This window comes from Bos indicus, chromosome 1 (assembly GCF_029378745.1).
Source record: "Bos indicus isolate NIAB-ARS_2022 breed Sahiwal x Tharparkar chromosome 1, NIAB-ARS_B.indTharparkar_mat_pri_1.0, whole genome shotgun sequence".
In the NCBI taxonomy this organism is placed as follows: Eukaryota; Metazoa; Chordata; class Mammalia; order Artiodactyla; family Bovidae; genus Bos; species Bos indicus.
In genome coordinates this window covers 67,164,844-67,185,482 of record NC_091760.1, presented here as the reverse complement: position 1 = coordinate 67,185,482, position 20,639 = coordinate 67,164,844, and the positions used below count along the sequence as shown (strand labels likewise).

The 20,639-nt window shown below is 41.5% G+C and overlaps 2 protein-coding genes across 16 annotated transcripts in view; one reads left to right on the top strand and one right to left on the bottom strand.

Moving 5' to 3' along the window:
- The window catches only part of ILDR1 (immunoglobulin like domain containing receptor 1), a 283,577-nt gene that overhangs the window by 189,985 nt on the left and 72,953 nt on the right, over positions 1 to 20,639 (top strand). The window lies entirely within an intron of this gene.
- CD86 (CD86 molecule) overlaps positions 1 to 20,639 on the bottom strand; it is a 66,872-nt gene that overhangs the window by 42,923 nt on the left and 3,310 nt on the right. For 2 of the 8 annotated variants that reach the window (XM_070798507.1, XM_070798386.1), the window contains exon 2: positions 8,875 to 8,934. The exons of 2 other annotated variants lie outside the window; for them this stretch is intronic. Coding sequence is in view for 4 of the 6 variants with exons in the window: in XM_070798601.1 (XP_070654702.1) it covers positions 3,031 to 3,047 (17 nt within the window). In the remaining 2 variants the exon portion in view is untranslated. Of the gene's footprint in view, positions 1 to 3,030; positions 7,312 to 8,874; positions 8,935 to 20,639 lie in introns of those variants that run through there. 4 more of the 8 variants (XM_070798601.1, XM_019955312.2, XM_019955145.2 and 1 more) reach the window with 4 other exon arrangements.

Here is a 20,639-nt window from a genome sequence, read left to right as displayed (position 1 = left end):
AAGTCAGATAAGGAATTTATATTTGTTTTGATAGAAAATTGGGAGTTTGGGATTAATAGTGTGGGAGCAAAAAAATTATATAATGAAAGTTTAAAGAAAATAAGCTTGTCGGTGGCCTGAAGGAGGCAGTGAGGGCTGGTATGAGGGCAATTAAGAAAGCCAATATTAAAAGCTTATAGACTTGAGATGAAGATGCTGAACCAACTTAGGGGAAGCAGGCATGACAGGAAAGAGATGGGCCTGCGTGATGCCTTGATGGAAATGTGAACATTTCCTGGTGTCCGGTGGACACGGGAGATGACTAGTACTGATACACATCACCCATCCTCAGCTCTGCTTTCCTTGAGCTCATCTCCTTGCTGAGGCTGGATCATATGTCTGACTTGGTTTCCAGTCCCGGAGCAAATCCCCTTGGGTCCTCAATGATGGAGAATTTCCTTACCTACCACTGCTTTCATTCATTAATTGTCATCTTCCTCACCATTTGGGAGCAGTGTTTCCATACAGGTACAAGGGGAGTAGCATCAAAGAGGCATAGGTACAAAGAAGAAATGTCTAAGTAGGTTCATAAGGAGCAGGGGATGCTTTTCTTCATTTCCCAATATTGTACGTAACTAAAGCATTAAAACTAAGAGTCCATTCCCTTACTTGCCCAGAAGAAGGAGCATAAGATGGCAGTAGTGATTAACCTTTCCCATCCCCCAACAGCAAGTCTGTGTATAAGACAGATACCCAGTTTTTCTAGTCATATCTAGAATCGGACCTTTCTGAGTCAAGAAATATGTTTTTTTGATTTATCAATGGTTTTGGAAACCATTTCCCCCCTTTTGCCAAAAAGTTCTTATGGGTAAGCACCATGCAAAATTTTCACAAGTTCCTCTCTCTGAGTCTGTGCACATCCAGTCAAGGGCTCTGCCTGCCATGAATAAGACCCACAGAACTTACCAAAAGGCAGCCATGCCAATTCTGGCCCCCTAAGGAAGCCCCTTCCTGCTCTCTCAGAACCAGAATCATGGTCAAAAAGAGAAAACCAGTGTTTCAAGGGCACAATCTGAGGGACATCCCCTTCTCCCCATTCCACACGCTAGCCCTACCCTGGTGCTTGGAATTCCCAAATTACTCATTCCTTGGGTAAAGGCATTTTTGAAAGCCCCTATTAAAATGCAAATGCTAGCTGGAAAGGAAAAATGTCTTTTGTTTTTAGCTATTAAGAGTTAAGTTTAATTTCTCTAGGAAATGGAACTTGGAAAGAAATCATACTCATGAAAGGAAGGAGAAGAACAGGGAATGGGACCTCTCGCATCTTGACTGGGAGATGGAAAGTGCTGGATACAATTTTCTTTGTCTACGTATATTCAAAATGGCATCTCTCTCCCAAACTCAGCCTAAGTAAACTATGATGGGCAGCTCAGAAAGTCTTTGCATTGATTAGAGATGAGGACAAGGGTCTAATAAAGGCTTAGGTGCTCAGCCTAGGGCCCTATCCTTCCTTCTTGCCTGACCATGAAAGGTGAAGTATCCATACTTGCCTGGACTCTGAATGACTCCAGAAACTTCCCCACCTCCTCATTTGTTTCAGACATACTTGTTCTTGTTCTATGTCCTTATAGCTTCCATCTTCTGGCCCAGAGACCCCTAAACTCAACTCCTACTTCTATCTGATTTTTGAAACATGGTATTTGAAACTTGAATTTCTCCTAAGGAATCTAGCTTAGCCTGTCTTTTCACCTTTCATGTTCTCTCCACTCCCCATTCTAGCCTCAATTCCATGAAATCCAATCCTCACCTCCATTATGAGGGGACATCTGTTATCTGGGAATATTGTAGTAACCAAAATATCAAGCTCAAAGACGTTGTTCTTGAACAGTGAGCACAATCACAAAACCATTTCTTCTTTTCAGAGCATTGTTGCTCTGAATGTTACAAATTCAGAGCATTGTTGCTCTGACTGTTACACAGTCATTTTTAGTGTGACTATTTAATTAGGACTGTTTTCCTGTTAGGCTAGAAGCTTCAAGAGAACAGGGGCCATGTCTTTTATTCTCCTTGTTAGAAACCCAGAACCTGGGACATAGTAAGCATTCAAAAAATATATTTAGGACACATGAATGAGCAGAGATTTATAAAAGCTTTCATTATACACAGGATAGCTCATGTAAATAGTAATATCTGTAACAGCAAACAGAAAATATCACACTCTGAACTGGTGCACATAATTAAATAAACATTTTAATCCAGAGCCTGAGTCCCAGGACTGAGGTTGGGAGGAAGAGATCGACTCCTCAGTTCTTACAATTTGAGGAGTGGGAAGTTCCCTTGGTCAAAACTTATTTTCACCTGTCTCTCCAGAACCTTCACTAACTATTAGTGGAGGCACTATTTTAAGGCTATTTGCAAATGCAAATAAGTTCATGGTATACAGAACACGATAAACCGCTGCCTGGGCTCTTTTTGACCCAGGACTATTTATTTCCAAATAAGCTATTTGTCTCTGGTGCCAGGTGGGGCTGATACTGGGATGGGGCACTTGGATGGGAAGAAGAAATGGGCGAAGGTTTCTGGACAGGGGGAGGGAAAGACCAAACAAGAAAGCAGAGGCTGTTTCAGAGTGTGAAGGTTTGGTCCCCGTCCTCTGGACTTCCCACTGGCACAAGGGGCTCGGGCAGGGCCAGCATGCTTGGATAGCTTCTCCTGGAGCATAGCTGTTTGGAGCCCACAGCACTGCAAGGCCAGGAGTGGCTGCCAGTTGTTTGGTAAGTGGTGCCTTCTATTTCCTGCCTGTTATGTCTCTCACCTCGTCAAAGCAGACAAAGGGATCCGACTAGAAGAGACACATTTTTGTCATGTCCCATCTCCAGTGTAGACAGTCCAGGAACCAAGCCTGATGGTCAAAGGATTTAATCACATACCCCTCACCCCTTCTTACCCACTCCCTTGCTGGCTGTCAGCCCCAACTTTGAACATCTGTCCCAGATGCAGCCTGACCCCACACCACACTCCCCCAGGCACACGAGCCTCATGAGAACATACCTGTCACAGGTGCCCATCCACTGCAGCTCCAAGAGACCAGAGGCATAAGCCCAGGGGCATTCCCAAGGAACACAGAAGCAGGGATCAAGAATAAATGAAGAGGAGCCTTTGTGAGCTCCCCATACCTCCTAACACTCCTTGTAGAGAGAGAAATAATGTCAGGGCTGAGGCTAGATCTCAAATGCAGAAAGGGGAACTGACTAGAGAGAAATAACACCACAGACAGGGGCAGTGTTCTCTCTGGTTCCAGATAACTTCTGCTGGCAGGTGGGCATTTCCACTGATGAGAATGACTACAAACACACTCCTGAGAGCTAGTGACTGTAAAGCCCTGAGGAAACCCCCCGAAGACAACCCAGCCACAAACATGGCAAAGACACCTTCCCTGACAGATCATAGAGGTCCATAGGTAAAAAGAATCAGCTCAGTTCAGCAAATGTTTTACTGGGCAGCCACATGCCAGACGCTGTGTCTGGCTGAGCAGGGCTGCAGGAGACAGCCCCTCAACTAGAGAGAGCAGAGACACCTAGTGCTTCACCTGTCTCTTTGCCCCAAATCACTCACTGAGTTCCACTCCATAAATCCTGCTAGCAGTCAGTGAACACACATAGCCCCTATTTTCAGATTATCTTAATCTAATCCTAGTTGTGCTCGCCTAGAATGTCTCTATTACCTTGGTCCACTATTCCTGGAAGTGGATGGTACTCTTTGTTTTGGCCACACCAGGTGGCAGGTGGGATCTTAGTTCCCAAACCAGGGATGGAACCCATGCCCTCTGCTTTGGGAGCCCAGAGTCTTAAGCACTGGACCGCCAGGGAAGTCCTAGTGGATGGTACTATTGAGTTTGGGGAAGAGTCACAAGAAGAAGTATGAAAGGTGTGTGAATTCCACGTGCATCTTTCCAAACTCTGCTTAGGCAGAAACAGGCTTCACATATATAATCCTGCCCAGCACATGGCTTCTTTTTTCTGACCTTATCAGGCCTTACAACAACCTCTGCGCAATTTGGGGACAATTATGTGCCACTTCATCTGCAGCATTAGAGTCCAGAGGAGAGACAGCCTGCCTCTGAGCAGGGCTCCCCCTTCTCGTAGAGACTGGTGGTGCCCCATGAGGCTGGAGACATTGAAAGTGACAAAGTGAAAACTGCTTGGTGTTGACTGGGTGCAAGAGGTCCAGGGGAAGTAGCTCCAGTTTTGGAACTGGTGGTCAGTCCAAGGTCAAATCTTGGCTTGATCCACTGGACGCTGGGCAAGTTATAGAATATCTCCCAGTCTTCTCATCTATGAATTGTGACTAGTAATCGCCTCCTTGCTCTGTTGTTGTGAAAAGCAAGCGAGGTCTTGCATGTAAATAACCTGGCACATAGCATGCTCTGCTGCTATTTAGTCTTCATCACTGCTTTTCCACCTTCCTTTTGGACTTTCCAATCCTCACTTTGACCTTTCCACAAAGATCTTCCTTCCGTCACTGGGTGGATGATCATTCTTCCCCCAAACAGGTTTGTAAACCCCTTCACCTTCCACTGTGGCCTCTCAAAACCTGTGTGGGTCCTGGGCCCTCACTCACGTTACTTCCCCTCAGCCACTTTATGTGCATACCTTGGAAACTTCATCCTTTATTCGAATAGGCCTCACCTGGGGTTTTCCTCTGGATTTTACAATCATATGGTTTTTAATTTGAAAGGGTCTATTTGGTTTCCGTATTGTAACACATGAAATTACCCCACCTATCAGAGCACAGCAAATTATTCATATTCCATGTAGTTTTCAAATTTTCTTTTCTTCCTTGTACTCAGCAATCAAAATATAAGACTGACTAAATTGGAAAGTCCTACTATCAAAACATTTGGAATAATATTTCCCAAACTTCAGTCATTCTGGCCACTAGTCTCACTTCATATCTGTGCAAAATCTATACTATTTTTTGTACAATATTTTTCTCTTCACTTACTTTAAGTAAATTTGTTTAAAAAGGACTCCTTATGTCGATATTAAAAATTTTTAAAAGCAGTATCATTTGCCATAAATAAAGGATAAGTAAAAATAACAAGTCACACTAGACTTCAGAATCAAAGATATGTGTGTTCAAATGCCACCTCCTATAGTTAATAGCTGTGTGTTCTTAGGGAAGTGACTTAACTTCTGTGAGTCTTAGTTTCCTCACAGAAGTAATGCTAAATATTTTCTAATCTCATTGTGAGAGTCAGATAGGATGACATAATTATATACATAGTACTTAGCACAGATTGTGGCATGTAGTAGTTTCTTTTAAAAAAAAAAAAGTGGTTTTTTTTTCATTTCCTGTTTTCCATATCCCTTCTTTCATCTGCTAACTTTAGTTCTTGCTTAGAGCAGCCTCCTCGGAAGCTGTAACATGGAAGTGCAGGGAGATGAGGCAGGCAGCAGAAATAAAGGAAAGTACAGTGTCATGGAATTCTCCTACTCCATGACTTAGAGATGCAGAGTTGTTTAAGGGACCTCAGAAGTCATTCCAGTCTCTTACTCAAGCAAGGAATCCCCTTGATATCATCTCTGATAGATGGAGGTCCAGTCTTTGCTTTTTCACTAATGTTGGAAAACTCACTATCTGATGAGAGTTCTAAGAGAAAAGCCTTCTTTATAATAATCCCGTCATCCACCTTTCACTCCTCACTCCCAGAAATACAATCTACTTGTCCCTGTCATCTTTTCTAAAACTACCAGAATATATGTATCTATATCTAGATATAAAATCCTCCAAATAGTTGAAAGCAAATATTATAAATTTCCTTAATAGTCTCTTCTTGCAACTAAATATAATCAGCTGTTCCTCATATGATTTGTTCTCCAGAACCATAATCAACTGGGGCGTCCTAGTTGGGGCTAGTGGTAAAGAACCTGCCTGCCAATGCAGGAGACATGAGAGATGCAGGTTGGATCCCTGGGTTGGGAAGATCCCCAGGAGGAGGGCACGGCAACCCATTCCAGTATTCTTGGCTAAAGAATCCTGTGGACAGAGGAGCCTGGTGGGCTACAGTCCACAGGATCATAAAGAGTTAGAGCTGAAGTGACTTAGCACACATGCACACATGCACCCTAATCAACTCAGTGGCTCTCACACTGGCACCCACCTCCCTGAGTTTGTCAGCTATCTTTTTGCTCACATAATGAAACAGGCAGTGACAAGATCACTTTTGTAAATGGGTCAGAGATCAAATTAGCCTATATACATTTCCACTGGGAGGTTGGCCGACCATGACTTTTTTTTTCACATGTCAAGTCAGATCACCACCCTCTGGCCCCATCTTGTTTGTATATCAGTATTTGGGGCCAGTGTTCAACCAGTCAAAATTACTTTGAATCCCACATATTTCATCCATTGTAAATTAGCCATCCTTCCAAGTCCGTGCCACTTGAAAATCTTATAAGGAAGCTCACCAAGGCTCATCAGAGCCAAGGATACAGAGGGTTCAACAGTGATGGTGGTCAGCAGTTTCAAATGCTGAGAAGAGGTCAAGCAAAATGAAGATCAGTTCCTTGTGTCAATGAGGAGGAAGTTGCTGGTAACCTCAGAAATCTGCCTTCTGTGTGGGGCTGCTTCCTCTACTGCTTTCCTCCCAGATGTTCTTAGGTCTGAGGAGGCCGTGGCTACCGGGAAAGCAGCAGGAGGGGAGTGGCTTGTAGATAGTAGCTGAGTGGAGGAAATGGACCCCTTCCCCATGTCCTTGCCCAGCTTGCTCAAGAGATGTTCCTTTGGGACCATGTAGTTAGGGTCTACTCTGGGAGGCAAAGCTAGAAACCTGTGGCATTTGGAAACATCCAAACATTTAGCTGAATTTTCCAGTTCCAGTTGTATTCGTTGTTTTATATATATGGCTTTCTGTGGCCAGGGGTCAGGAGGCACTCTAAAAGCATTCCAGGTGGTGGTGGTGGTTCTGATACTAGCCAAATAGTTTCCACAAATAATTGTAGAGGCATAATTTATTGAAATATTAATTAGTGTTTGTTTTCTGGGCTTCCTTGATACAGAGATTTTTTACAAAGGAGAAAGCAGAAGAGACTTAAAGTCAAAAGCACTTTTGGACTTTTGTGAAAGCCCCTGGAAAAGACAATGTAGGTGCCCTAGAAGGTGAGAGGCGAGACAGAGAGTGCTTTTGAGATGCAGAAGGGAGGGAGAGAAGGGCAGAGGTGTGTGGGGCCTGTGCATAGCGGGATCCAATCAACCCACACACTGCTCCCAAGGGCACAACAACCTCAGGGGAGATGGTTCATGCAGGAGACCCATCCTCAGTGAATGACCTCATTCCCCACTGTAGCGTGGGGGCAGAGAGCTGCCAGACTTCACAGACCACTGTGGGCTGGAGAATAGGGATGCTGATAGCAACCAGTACAGACCAGGACTTCCACCACTTTTTAGGTAAGCTTCTGAATTCTGACTGGGCCACAAGCAGGGGAGGGCACCCCTGTATGATCAATCTGGAAGGCAATTAGTCCTGAATATTCATTGGAAGGACTGATGCTGAAGCTGAAACTCCAATACTTTGGCCACCTGATGCGAAGAACTGACTCATTTGAAAAGACCCTGATGCTTGGAATTGAAGGCGGGAGGGACAAGGGGATGACAAAGGATGAGCTGGTTGGATGCCATCACCGACTTGATGGACATGAGTTGAGTAAGCTCCAGAAGTTGGTGATGGACAGGGAAGCCTGGTGTGCTACAGTCCATAGCGTTGCAAAGAGTCAGACACAACTGAGCGACTGAACTGACTGACTAACTTGTCTATCTGTCACAGTGGGGGCTCACAGGTGGGATTAAGAAATAAGAAAAGTGATGATGTCTTACACACTTGGACTCATGAACAGAGCTTCACACCCTATGTGTAATGTAATCCAGGCATGGGGGCCCAGGATTGAACTGAAAACAGAGTTTCTGAATTGTTGTTTATTTAGAACAGCTGCAGCCCAGGGTTGGGTCCTATTCTTATTGCCAGCCTTGCTGCACAACCTCTAATGATGCAGGAGAGTTAGCCATCCCAACATCTGACTCTACTTTTAATGAAATTCTGCTGGATTCACAGACAGGTTCCCTAATACCACCTGAGAGAGAGAGAGAGCATAAAACATCTGCTATGAAATTTACCTCTTACTGCTGTTGTAAAATTGTCTTTTTAGAACCCTCCCTACTTAAGGCATAAACATCCTGACAATAAGAGAAAGAAAAGACAAGACACAGACTGGAAGAAAACATTTGTAAAACACAAATCTGATAAAGGACTGGTATCTAAAGTGTACCAAGAACTCTTAAACCTCAAATATAAGAAATCAACTCAATTTAAAAATGGCAAAAGATCAGATCATACAAAAGTCATCAAGGATATACTGATGGCAAATAAGCATATGAAAAGATGCTCAGCTTCATATATCATTAGGGAATTGCTGATTAAAACAACAATGAGCTAGTAACTGCATACCTGTTAGAATGGTTAAAATTCACCAAACTGCCAGTGCCCAGTGCTGATGAGAATGTGGGGCAACAGGAACTCTCATTCATGGCTGGTAGGAATGAAAGGTGCTTTGGAACAGTTTCTTATAAAATTTAACATAAGCCTACCATATGACCCAGCAGTCATGCTCCTAGGTATTTACCTGATGAACTGAAAACTTAGGTCCCCACAAAAACCAACACACAAATATTTACAGCAGCTTTACTCATTATTGTCCCAAACCAGAAGCAACTAAAATGCCCTTTAATAAGTGTATGGATAAGCCAACTGTGATACATCCATACAATGAGATATTATTCAGTGATTAAAGCATGAGCTATTAAGCCACAAAAAGACATGGAAGAACTTTAAATTCATACTTTTTGATGAAAGAAGACAGTTTGAAGAGACTCTATTCTGTATGATTCTGACTAGATGACCTAGAAAACACAAAACCATGAGAGACAGTATGAAGATCAGTCGTTGCCAGTGTCCATGAGGAGGGATGAACAGGTGGAGAACAGGGGATTTTGAGGGCAGAGAAACTGCTCTGTGTGATACTATAGTGGTAGATACAGGTTATTATAAATTTGTCAAAATTCATACAACACAAAGAGTGAGACAAAGTATAGAACAGAAAGATGATAGAAAGTATTAGTTGCTCAGTTATGTTCAACTCTTTGCGGACATGATGTTGTCTGCCAGGCTCCTCTGTCCATGGGATTTCCCAGGTAAGAATACTGGAATGGGTAGCCATTCCCTTCTCCAGGGATCTTCCTGACCTTGGCATTGAACCCAAGTCTCCTGCATTGCAGGAAGATTCTTTACCATCTGGGCTACCAGGGAAACCCCTATTAGAAATTCATCAAAATTCATAGAACACAAAGGGGGAGACTTAAGGTATGGACTTTAGATAATAATATATCAATACTGGTTCATTAATTGTAACAGATATACTACACTAATGCAAGATGATAATAATAGGGGAAATGGTCTACAAAACAGGGGTCATATGGGAATTCTCTGTATTATCTGCTTAATTTTTCTGTAAATCTAAAACTATTTTAAAAATAAAATCTATTAATTAAACACACAGACGTACTAACCGCATACATTGATTCCTGGTAAAGCAACCAAATGAATGCTGTGACATTTTAGTGGGCTTCTAGACTAGTGGGTAAGAAATTAGCATCAATTTCACAGTCCAAAGATTCACTTCTCCGTGTTGCACACTTGTAATCAGATGCCACACATAAAATGCTGCAGTGGAAAATCTCCAGGTTTGTATTTCTGCCTTCTATTTTGACATTTTTTTTATCTTTCTGGTGTGAAACTGTTTTTTATGTCAGTTCCTTAGGTAAATCAAAGGAAAAGCCCCCATTGTTTTCTAAGGGCCAGATCAATTAAAAATAGCTTTCAGTTCCATGTTTCTGGAGGAACATTCTTAGAAATAAAATGTTTCTTTTGGAGGGGATGAAATCTTGACTTATACTTGAAATAAATTTTATATAGTTAAGTATTGTTGAGTATTTTCCTCTGAACCAAAATTCTGCAGCCTCAGTATTTATATCCTGCAAGTGGGTTGACAAGGCAGGTGAGACCCTCACCCTTATAGCCTCTAACACGGCTCCCCTCCCATCTTAGGCTGGCTTGTTTGATCTCTCTAGATGCCCCTCCTTTACTCACTTTCTCATGATGCAAATTCACACCTATCATTCATGCGTGCTAAGAAAGAGGCCTTGTGTGTTGTTTCTTAACTTGTGTTTGATCAGCTTCTGAACACCAAAACTAGGATGCATAATATGCTTTTGCCTAGATGTCCTCTAAGAAGTCAGAAAGGCAAGGGGCACCAGCGGTTATTTGCAAGATTCTATCAAGTGAATGCAAAAGATTCTTGTGGGCACTTTCTCTCAAAATCACGCGGTGGCTTAACAAAACATACCCTAACTTCAGCAGCAAAATATGTTTCTTTGTATTGAAGATTACATTAGCACATACTGAAAAGCAGGTTAAGGAAAAAAAATTGTTGAAAGGGTGTCAGGATACATCCATTTTAGAGAAAGAAGTTCTGTTTTACCAGAGATGGGGGTGAGCTTCAGATAAGCTGTTCTTTGTTGGGCTGGGGTGAGTGAGGAAGGGGAGTGAAAAGTTGTAGTTGAATCACGCGAATACACCGGGATTCTTGGTCCCTGGAGGAGAAGAATTCAATCTGGGGCCAGAGACGAGGCTTGATCGCTCGGAGCTTTTGTGTAATAAAGTTTTATTAAAGTATAAAGGAGATGGAGAAAGCTTCTGACATAGGCATCAGAAGGGGGCAGAAAGAGTACCCGCTTGCTAGTGTTAACAGTGAGGTTATATAATCCAAAGAATGCCTGGAAGTTGTAAAGACCTCATCAGACCTACTCCCATAATTTACATTTTAAGATAACACTGTCCTCAGGCAAGATACATCCTTGTAAAGACCAGGTCTACTCCCATAATTTACATTTTAAGATAACAGAAGGTTGAATCCAAAGACTGTCCTTAGGCAGGATACATTATTGTTATATAATCCTAAGGAATGTGGAGAAAGAAAAAAGTTTGTCCTTTCTTCCTCCTTGAGAATTCCAGACCCCTCTCTCCTTGGGGACCCCTAGACTCCCTATCAACCTGCCTAGGAAATGACTCTCTCAGGAGGAAGATGGAGTTGGGTACAACAACCCTGGCATGTGAGGAACCACCCATCCCATACTCAGGATCTGAGAGAGATCCATGGTCTGGTGGAGACAGGGCAGAATGGGATGGGGACAGGCTTCAACACACCCAGAAGTCAGGAGTTTCTGAGAAGTGTGATGTCTGCAGTGTGAGGAATGGCGATATTTGTCTCTGTGGAACAAGGCCCTTCACTGGGGGACCGGTCCTGGCGACGAGCTGGGAACTGGACTGCGGGTGAGAAGCAAGGTGAAGTCACAGAGCAACTGCAGCTTAAGGGACCGAGGAATCCACACTCACTTAGTGGACAGAGACCAGGATCAGAAGCAGCAAGATAACACCCAGAACACCCCTTCCCACCTGCCTGCCCTGTGTACGCACACCTCCTGGAAGGACTGGGCAGAGCGTCAGGGCTGCTGCCAGAGCATCCATGGGGGCTGGCAGTGACTATAGACTCTAGTGGCAGCCAAATATGCACATTTTATGTTTCACCTGTGTTCCCAGCCGTCTTTGTATCTCAGTTAACATTTCCCATTTTCCAATAATTCTTAAAAATCCACAGATGGATTTAGAATTCCTACTTTTTAATTTGCCTTCATTCATCAACAAATGCTTAACCAGCCTTGATTGGGTGCAGGCCTTGGGCTAGCCCTGGGATCCAAGGTGAGCCAAAGCCAAGGGTACCTGCCCTCCCATATCCTGCAGGAGACCTGCACAGTCTAATAATGTCAAGGCACATGCGTGCTAAGTCGCTTCAGTCGTGTCCAACTCCTTGCGACACTATGGACTGTATCCCCCCAGGTTCCTCTGTCCATGGGGTTCTCCAGGCAGGAATACTGGAGTGGGTTGTAATACCCTCCTCCAGGGGATCTTCCTGACCCAGGTATTGAACCTGCGTCTCTTATGTCTCCTGCATTGGCAGGCAGTTTCTTTACCACTAGCGCCACCTGGGAAGCCCCAATATTGTTAGGGTACTTGCCAGCAGCTGATTTTCTACATAAACAACTTCAGTTACATATGATGCCCTAATGATCAGGTACCATCTAAAGAGCATGAAATAGATTCTAACTAGATTAGGTAGGCCACAATTAGAAAAAATTTCCCCAGGCCCTCCATCTCAAGGATAGGCCATCTAAGAGATACTTCATATTTTAAGTAGTTACAGTGTCTGCATGACTATTAATCATGGGTGGCCCCAATTGAGAGAGCTCACTTGAAGGAGGGGTAGACTCAGTGATCCTTAACTAATTTAGTAATTCTGTACTCTAGCTATTCAGGTTTATTACAATACAATCTTACAATCTCAGGGCTTCTTCTGATAGCTTACACAAAAGATGGCCTATTAGTTAACAAATAACAAAACTACATAAAATCTTTCCAAAAGGAATAAAATCTATACAGTGGCAAGTTAAAAGATTGATACAATAAACTGCCAATATTGGTGATGGCACTTTTCAGAATCTAACGAAATGAATATCTGATTCCAAAGTGATATTCTTTCAATCTTAGCATTACCTGGGAGTATTGAACCTCAACTCAGAAGATTGTGATCTCTGAATTTAAAGTGGCCCCTTGCTTAAGAATAGGTGCTTACACATTTTGAGAAACTGTTGTTTCTTTCTCAACAGTTTCTGAAATGACAAAGCATTTGACATTTGTCATTTCCTTTATAACCTCAGTTAGAAGAAATAAAATGAGGTAATATTCTAAAATGTAAAAGTTGCTAGAAGAGTTACTTCCATATATTTTTTCCTATGTGTGCAGAGGAGAGAATATAAACATAACAAAACTAACACATTTTAACAAACGGCAGCAGATTTCAACTTTAGGGAAGCACAAAAATCTGTGAAAGCACCTTTTTATGCAAAATATTTATATGAGTATAAATAAAATGGGCACTACAAAATAAAATAAACTAGACTGGGGCATACAGAGCACAGCTAATATGACTAAGCTTGTTAAAAAAAAAAAAAAAAAAAAACCACTGGATTTTTTAAAGCTTCCATTTCACAGCAGGGTTGAGGGAGGAGGCACTGCATTACCCAAAGGCTCACTTCCCTGTGTCATCTCTGTAACCAAAAGCAAAGCACAGAAGACTTCTGCGAACCTTTAAAATATGCATTTGTCAACTTGGATTTGCAATTTTCAAGTTGGTAGTGCAGAACCATAGAAGTGTAATTTTTGCAGTTCCCTTCACACACCTTTATCTGGAAAATTCTAAAGGTGCACCACCACACGGATGTGTTGGTACCTAAAAGAAATTTTCCAGTAAAACACGATGTTGCTCTTCCTACTCTTCAGCAATGTGAGTAAAGCTTTTTTGGAAAAGTGCCCTAAATAGATTCCCACACATCTGGTTTAAGATGAAAAACAATTGCAAATAAGACTTGAGCTGGTTAGCTACAGTTTTAATGTGAGGAGTTGGAATTTTTAAGAAGGATGGCACTTGTAAATCAGTTCCATCTTCATGTCTCATGGATTGAAGACAAAATATTGTATTTGTCATCACACTTGAGTTGCATTTTCACTGTGCATGGCCTATTTGCATACAAACAAAAGAGATTATTTTTAAAAGAGGTTTTCTGTGTTTTTGTTTTGGTCCTTTGGGATGACTGTGGTAAGACAGGACCAAGCCATTTTCATAACTTGGATTTCACACGTAAGTTTAAATGACCCCCTCACTTCCCCTTCCTCACCATCCACTTCCAATTCATTGGCGGCCCATGTTAAGATCTTGGTCACCACTCGTCAGGACTATTGCAACAGACTCCAAGCTGATTCCTTCTCACTATGCTTTACCCCAGTGGTCCCCAACCTTTTTGGCACCAGGGACTGATTTTGTGGAAGACAATTTTTCCACGGACCAGGGTTGGGGGATGGTTTCAGGATGATTCAAGCACATTGCACTTATTGTGTGCTTTATTTCTATTATTATTACATTAGCTCCACCTCAGATCATCAGGCATTATTAGGTCCCAGAGGTTGGGGTCCTCTTCTTTACCCTACCATTATCTGTCATCAAGAACAATCTGATTTATGGAACGTCCTTGCTTTAAAGACTTACTCCCTGTTCCTCATGGATAGTTATCACACTTCTTACTTAGCAAGACCCATGGGGCCCTTCACAGCCTGAATCCAAGTTTTCTCTTCTGCTTTTATTCATCAGCTCATATAACTCACCCTCTAGTCACACGAACTGTTCTCTAGTCTTGGACCCTCACAAACCCTTTCATGACTCTTTGCCTTCTTTACCTTTGCACAAACTGTTCCTTCTGTCTAGAATGCCTTTCCTGCCTTCTCTGTTTGGGAAAATTCTTGTTTTCCTTCAAGATTCAATCATTCCACGGTTCACAGTTGAAACCTTTTTTATTTTTTTGGCCATCCTTCCCTCCTCTTTTCACAATATCTCTATCATCCTTGCTCCAAAATCACGTTATGTATTCTTCCATTATAACAGTTTCCTCATTGTGCTACAGTCTCACTGCTCATATGGCTCTCCTGTCCTGTCTTCCACAAGTGCAGGGGACATGTTTCATTTCCCTTTGCATTCCCTCTGCTTAGCAAAGGAACAGGTCCAATAAATGTCCTTAAAGCTAACATCTGTTAGCTGATTGCTTATGAGCTAGGTGCTCTGCTAAGTACTTCAAATCTCTCACTTCATTTAATCCACACGGCAAACATACAAAGTTTACAAGAGGAAACCGTTTCAGAAGTTAGGCCACTTTCCCAGGGATACACAGCTGGTGATCTCAAGATGTTGGTGAGATATAGAATTGAATCTTTTGTAATTTCTAGCTGATAATGCTATGTGACCATCGTTAGAATGTCAGGTGTCAGCGTACTTTTTTGGTGTGGTTTGGCACTTTTTGAGTAAGTCTCTCTACTCTGCCCCTTACTAATTTTGTGATGTTGAGTGACTTACTAAACCCCTCTAAACCTCAATTTCCTCATTTTGTTTTCAATGGGGAAAATAATACTCGGCTCACATGGTTGTCGTAAGGATCCAGGGACGACACCTTACGTACGTTCCTAGCCCTGTCTCAGCCATCACAGCTATCACTGTCCCTGTTCTGAGCCACACATTTCATATTCCTCCATTAGCTCACTTCATCCTTTTCCTCTGAAAAACAGAAACTGTTAAAACTTCTAACTGATGAATTAACTGAGACTTAGAGAAGTAAGTAACCTGCCCCAAAGTTCCTTTAATCTAAGCAAATGTTTCTCCTAAAGTTCTCCTAAACCCCCCCACAACTGAATGAGCCCCTCAGATCGATACCTAAGTAGTGTGTAAAGGGATAATTCTGCCTGAATGTGTGAAAATTCTGATAACTGGGTTTCAGCTTGTTTTTCTTTTTTACACATTATTTTCTTACAACTATGAACATTTATTAAGCCTAATTTACATTTATATATTTTAGGTGGCTTTTTTTGTTTGTTTGTTTGGCTCTCACTTTATTCACTTGCCTTGAGCCTGGCCTTCTCTCATCTGTAATTAGGAGGTCTATTATAGCAACTTCTGAGTTATAAGTAAGAATTCATTTGCTAGAATTCACCTAGAAAAGGCAGAGCCAAAGAAATTAAAGACTTCATTTCAAATATTGGAAATAATAAATTTTAAAGAAAAGAATGTGAAGCCTCAGATATTTCATTTTCACAAGACTTTGCATCCTTTATAAATGCTTATAACCCTCATAGCATTGGTAAGTACCAATTTTACTTTAATTTACAGATGAAAGTGCTAAAGTTTAGGAAGCTGGATAGCTTCCCCAAGGTGACACTGCTAATAAGTACAAAATTACTTATTAACTTATTATTTGACACCAGACCTGACTCAAAACTCAAACATTTATCCAAGACACAGAACTACAGACAAAGGGAAAACAGCCACTTTTGTGCTCCTGGGGTTCCCTCCCACATGTCACTCTTATAAAAATGTCATCATATTTGATATTTATACCACTAAGCTGAACTCTTTGAGTGCAGAAATCATGTATACTCATCTTTGGTATACTTCTAATGTGTGGCACTGTGCCTGGCATTGGAGAAGGAAATGGCAACCCACTCCAGTGTTCTTGCCTGGAGAATCCCAGGGACAGGGGAGCCTGGTGGGCTGCCATCTATGGGGTCGCACAGAGTCAGACACGACTGAAGCGACTTAGCAGCAGCAGCAGTGCCTGGCATAAAGGTATTGAATAAACTGAAAAAAATTACTAAGAACAGAGAAATAGGCAGTGGTCAAGTTTGCCTGTATATGCTTTTTTAAGGCTTTTGATACAGTCTTAAATTCCAGAAAAGTTATAGCCATTCACAATCCCACAATCAGTGGTATATGACAGTACCATTCTTCATATATACACTGAGCATTTTTACCCTGACCTCCTAATAAAATATAAGTTGTTAATTTGATAAATGAAAATATCTCATTGGTGGTTCACTGTCATTTTCCTTAATACTTAGTGAGGATGAGTATTTTGTGTCTTTTAAAATTACATTTTAAACTATTTGGAAACAAAGCTTCAAAGGTGGTTGGACAAAAGAGTACAGGGAGGCCCTTGCACCTTTCCCCCAGTTTCCCCCAGTGGTATTGTTTTACATAATGCTAGTACAATGGCAAAATCAGGAGACTGACATCGGTTTAATCCACAGAGCCTATTCAGCTTTCACCAGTTTTAGGTTTCACATGTACTCCTTATGTGTGTGTATGTAGTAGTTCTCTGCCATTTGCTCACACACATAGATTCATGCAGCAATTGCCATTATCAGGATACTGAACTGATTCATCACCCCAAGACTCCCTGGTGTTACCTCTCTGCAGCCACACATGCCTCTTCCTTTCCCCACCACCCCTAGCCATGGCAACCACCAACTGTTCTCCTGTCTGTGACTCCATTATTTCAAGAATGTCACATAAATGGAATCATATAGTAGCATTTTGGGATCAGCATTTTCACTTAGCATTATTGCCTGGAGAGTTCTTCAAGTTTGTGTGTGTATCAGTAATTGATTCCTTTTATTGCAGGGTAGTATTCCATGGTACTGGAGTTTCAGCTTCAGCATCATTCCTTCCAAAGAAATCCCAGGGCTGATCTCCTTCCGAATGGACTGGTTGGATCTCCTTGCAGTTCAAGGGACTCTCAAGAGTCTTCTCTGATGCTGGGAGGGATTGGGGGCAAGAGGAGAAGGGGATGACAGAGGATGAGATGGCTGGATGGCATCACTGACTCGATGGACGTGAGTCTCAGTGAACTCTGGGAGCTGGTGATGGACAGGGAGGCCTGGCGTGCTGCGATTCCTGGGGTCGCGAAGAGTCGGACATGACTGAGCGACTGATCTGATCTGATCTGATCTGATTCCATGGTACATGTGGGCTCCAGTTTGTTTAATCATGCATCCATGGAAGGACATTTCCCCCCTAGTTTTTGACTATTAGGAATAAAGCTGGTATGAATATTCATGTACTGTTTTTTGTGTGAACACAGGTTTTCATTTCTCCAGGATAAATGCCCAACAATGCAGTTGCTGTGTTATATGATAAATGTATGCTTAGTTTTGTAAGAAATTGCCAAACTGCTTTCCAGAGGGGCTGTACTATTTTACAGTCCCAATAGCAATATCTGAGTGATCTAGTTTCTCTACACCCTGCCAGTATTTGGTGTTACCATTATTTTTTACTTTATCCATTCTAATGTGTGTGTGCTAATATCTCAATGAGGTTTTAATTTTCATTCCCATAATGGATAATGATGTTGAATGTCTTTTCATGTGCTTATTTGTCATCTGTATATCTTCTTTGGGGAAATGTCTTTATATCTTTTGCCCACTTTCTAATTGGATTATTTGTTTACTGTTTAATCTGATAAATGAAAACACCTCATTGATGTTTGAGTTGGCATTTCTTCAATTTCTACTGAAAATGAACATTTCTTGTTATTTATATATATTTTAAATCACTTAATTATTAACTACATTGGGTTGCTTTTGTCACTTCATAATTTTGTTTTCTATTCCCAGTTACACTATAAAAATTATATGTCAGCTTTTTGTTCTATACTCTCCATGCTGCCTTAAAACTATCAGGTTCTTGCTGATAGTTCTATTGTTTAGTTGGTTGAAAATAGTCATAAGATGGAGGTGATGATCTAGGTTTTCCTTTTGGGTCCTTATTATTTCAGGTTTTATCCCATGATTATTTCCTGTCTGGTACTGACTAATTTATTTATTTCACTAAATGCTCATTTAACAAATTTTTATTAGCTCCTTAGTAAAGTCAAACCTGATAAATTTGATCCTCAATAATAAAGAAGTGTGATATTTGGGTTGCTTGGCAAAAAGTATCCTGAGGCTACAGAAAGCAAATTTTAGGTTCATTTTGACTTTAAAGCTTTCTAAGAAAATGCTTCAGTACTTCCCTATTCCAATTCTACTATGCTTTTTTCCTGCTTATTGACATACATTATGAATGATCCCCCAAATTCCACTCAGGCTTGTCTTTTCCTTTACATCATCAGATTCACCACAGGCTTACAACATCCCCTTTACAACATCAGATTCATCATAGATTTCATCTCTGGGAAGCTTTAAATAACACATTTCTTAGGGCTTAAAAAAAGAGAATGTAATCTGTGTTAGAACATGTAAAATGACAGCTGGAAAAAGCAGAGGAGACACCAGGTCTGTCTGGCTCACTCCAAGGTGTCTCCATGTGGCTCTTTCTGGGCAGCATAGATGAGCTTGGTTCAGTGAAGAGGTCCCCTCTCATCACTCAGTGTTTTGTGGGAGTGGTCTATCTGCTGTCTCTCTTCTCAGCTCTCTAAGACCTACCCCTCTACTTAGCTGAGTGCTCCGCAAAGGTCGCCACAGACCTCTGGACTGATATTTTCAGTCATTCTCCTACTTCACCTTTCTGCAGAATTAACACTGTGACTACCCTCTATATTGTGGAATATTTTTCTCCTCTTAGCTTAGGTGACCTAATCCTTTTTTTGGTTCCTCCCTCACCTCTCTGAAATACTTATTCATGGTTTCTTCCTCTGACTATCTGCACTCTCACCAAAGGATTATTTACACCCACCAAATGGATTAGATTGTTAGGGATGTGGTAACAAAGTACTGAGTGGCTTAAATGGAAATTTGGAAGCTGGAAGTCCAAAATGAAGTTATCAGCAGTGCTGATCCCTTCTGAGGGTTATAAGGGAGGGATCTGTTACAAGGCCTCTCTTCTTGGTACATGGCTATCTTCTCCAGGTTTCTTTACATTGTCTTCCCTCTATGCCTGCTTCTGTGTCTACATTTCCTCTTATTTTTAAACATATCAGTCATCTTGGATTAGGGCCCACCCTAACAACCTCATTTTATCTTGATTATCTATGCAGAGACTCTATCTCTAAATACAGTTACATCCTGAGGTCCCATTGAGAAGAATGGTACTTTCATATACTACTGATTATGGGGTTGTGAATGGCTATAATTTTTCTGGAAAGCAATTTAAGATTACAAATTTTGAGGGAACACAATCAACCCTTAACCCTCAGTCCCTAGAATCACTTTTTCTGTATCTCAGGTGCTCAGTGTAGAAATTCAGTAAATATACTTTGTCTTTCTGTGGCCATGTCCTCCTCTTTTTTTTTTTTTTTTTTTAACTGAAGTATAGTTGATTTACAATATTGTGTTAGTTTCAGGTGTATGCCTGCCCTCTTCCTTGTATCTCTCTCCTCTTTGGGTTCCAGTGACACCATTTTTTTCCTACCTTGTTCCACTCTCTCGAGGCCCTCCTTGATGTCTAATGTGGACTCTTTATCTTCATATACCTCCCTCGATTTTGAAGTTTTCCAGGTTCTATCCTTGGCTGCTTCTTACTCCACCATCCCCTCTCCCTAGCAATCTCACCCACAAAGAGAATTTCAACTATAACCTATACTGAGGCTGAAGACCTTTAATGTTTTCTGCAGCCCATACCTCTTTCTTGAACTTCACACCTGTATATCCGCTTGTCTGCTTGGACATCACCATCTAGCTGCTCCAAGAGATCTCAAATTCAGCATGTTAAAAAATGAATTCAACTTCTGTCCTCTTTCCCCATGGCCCAAACCCATCCACATTTTGGGAAGGATGCCACTATATATACTTAGATCTCTCCTTTCAAGCTCAATATCTGTCAAAAAGCAAATTCTGCCAATTCTAGTTTGTAAATATGTCCCAAATGCGTCCTCTCCTCTCTGATCCCACCATAACTGCCCTGGTCTCATGTTCTCAACTCTTCTCCTTGAATCAGTTTCCTATAGTCTTTATAGTCTAATAATTTCCTAAATGATTTCGTTGTTACCTTAAATCAGTTATGCATTCTGCTGCCTGTGGAATTAAAAAAATTTTTTATGGTATTTTTGCTTGTTTATGGTTCTTCAAATGTAGGCTGTGATTTTGGGATAATCACAATGGATGCCTGGGCTTGTGGGGG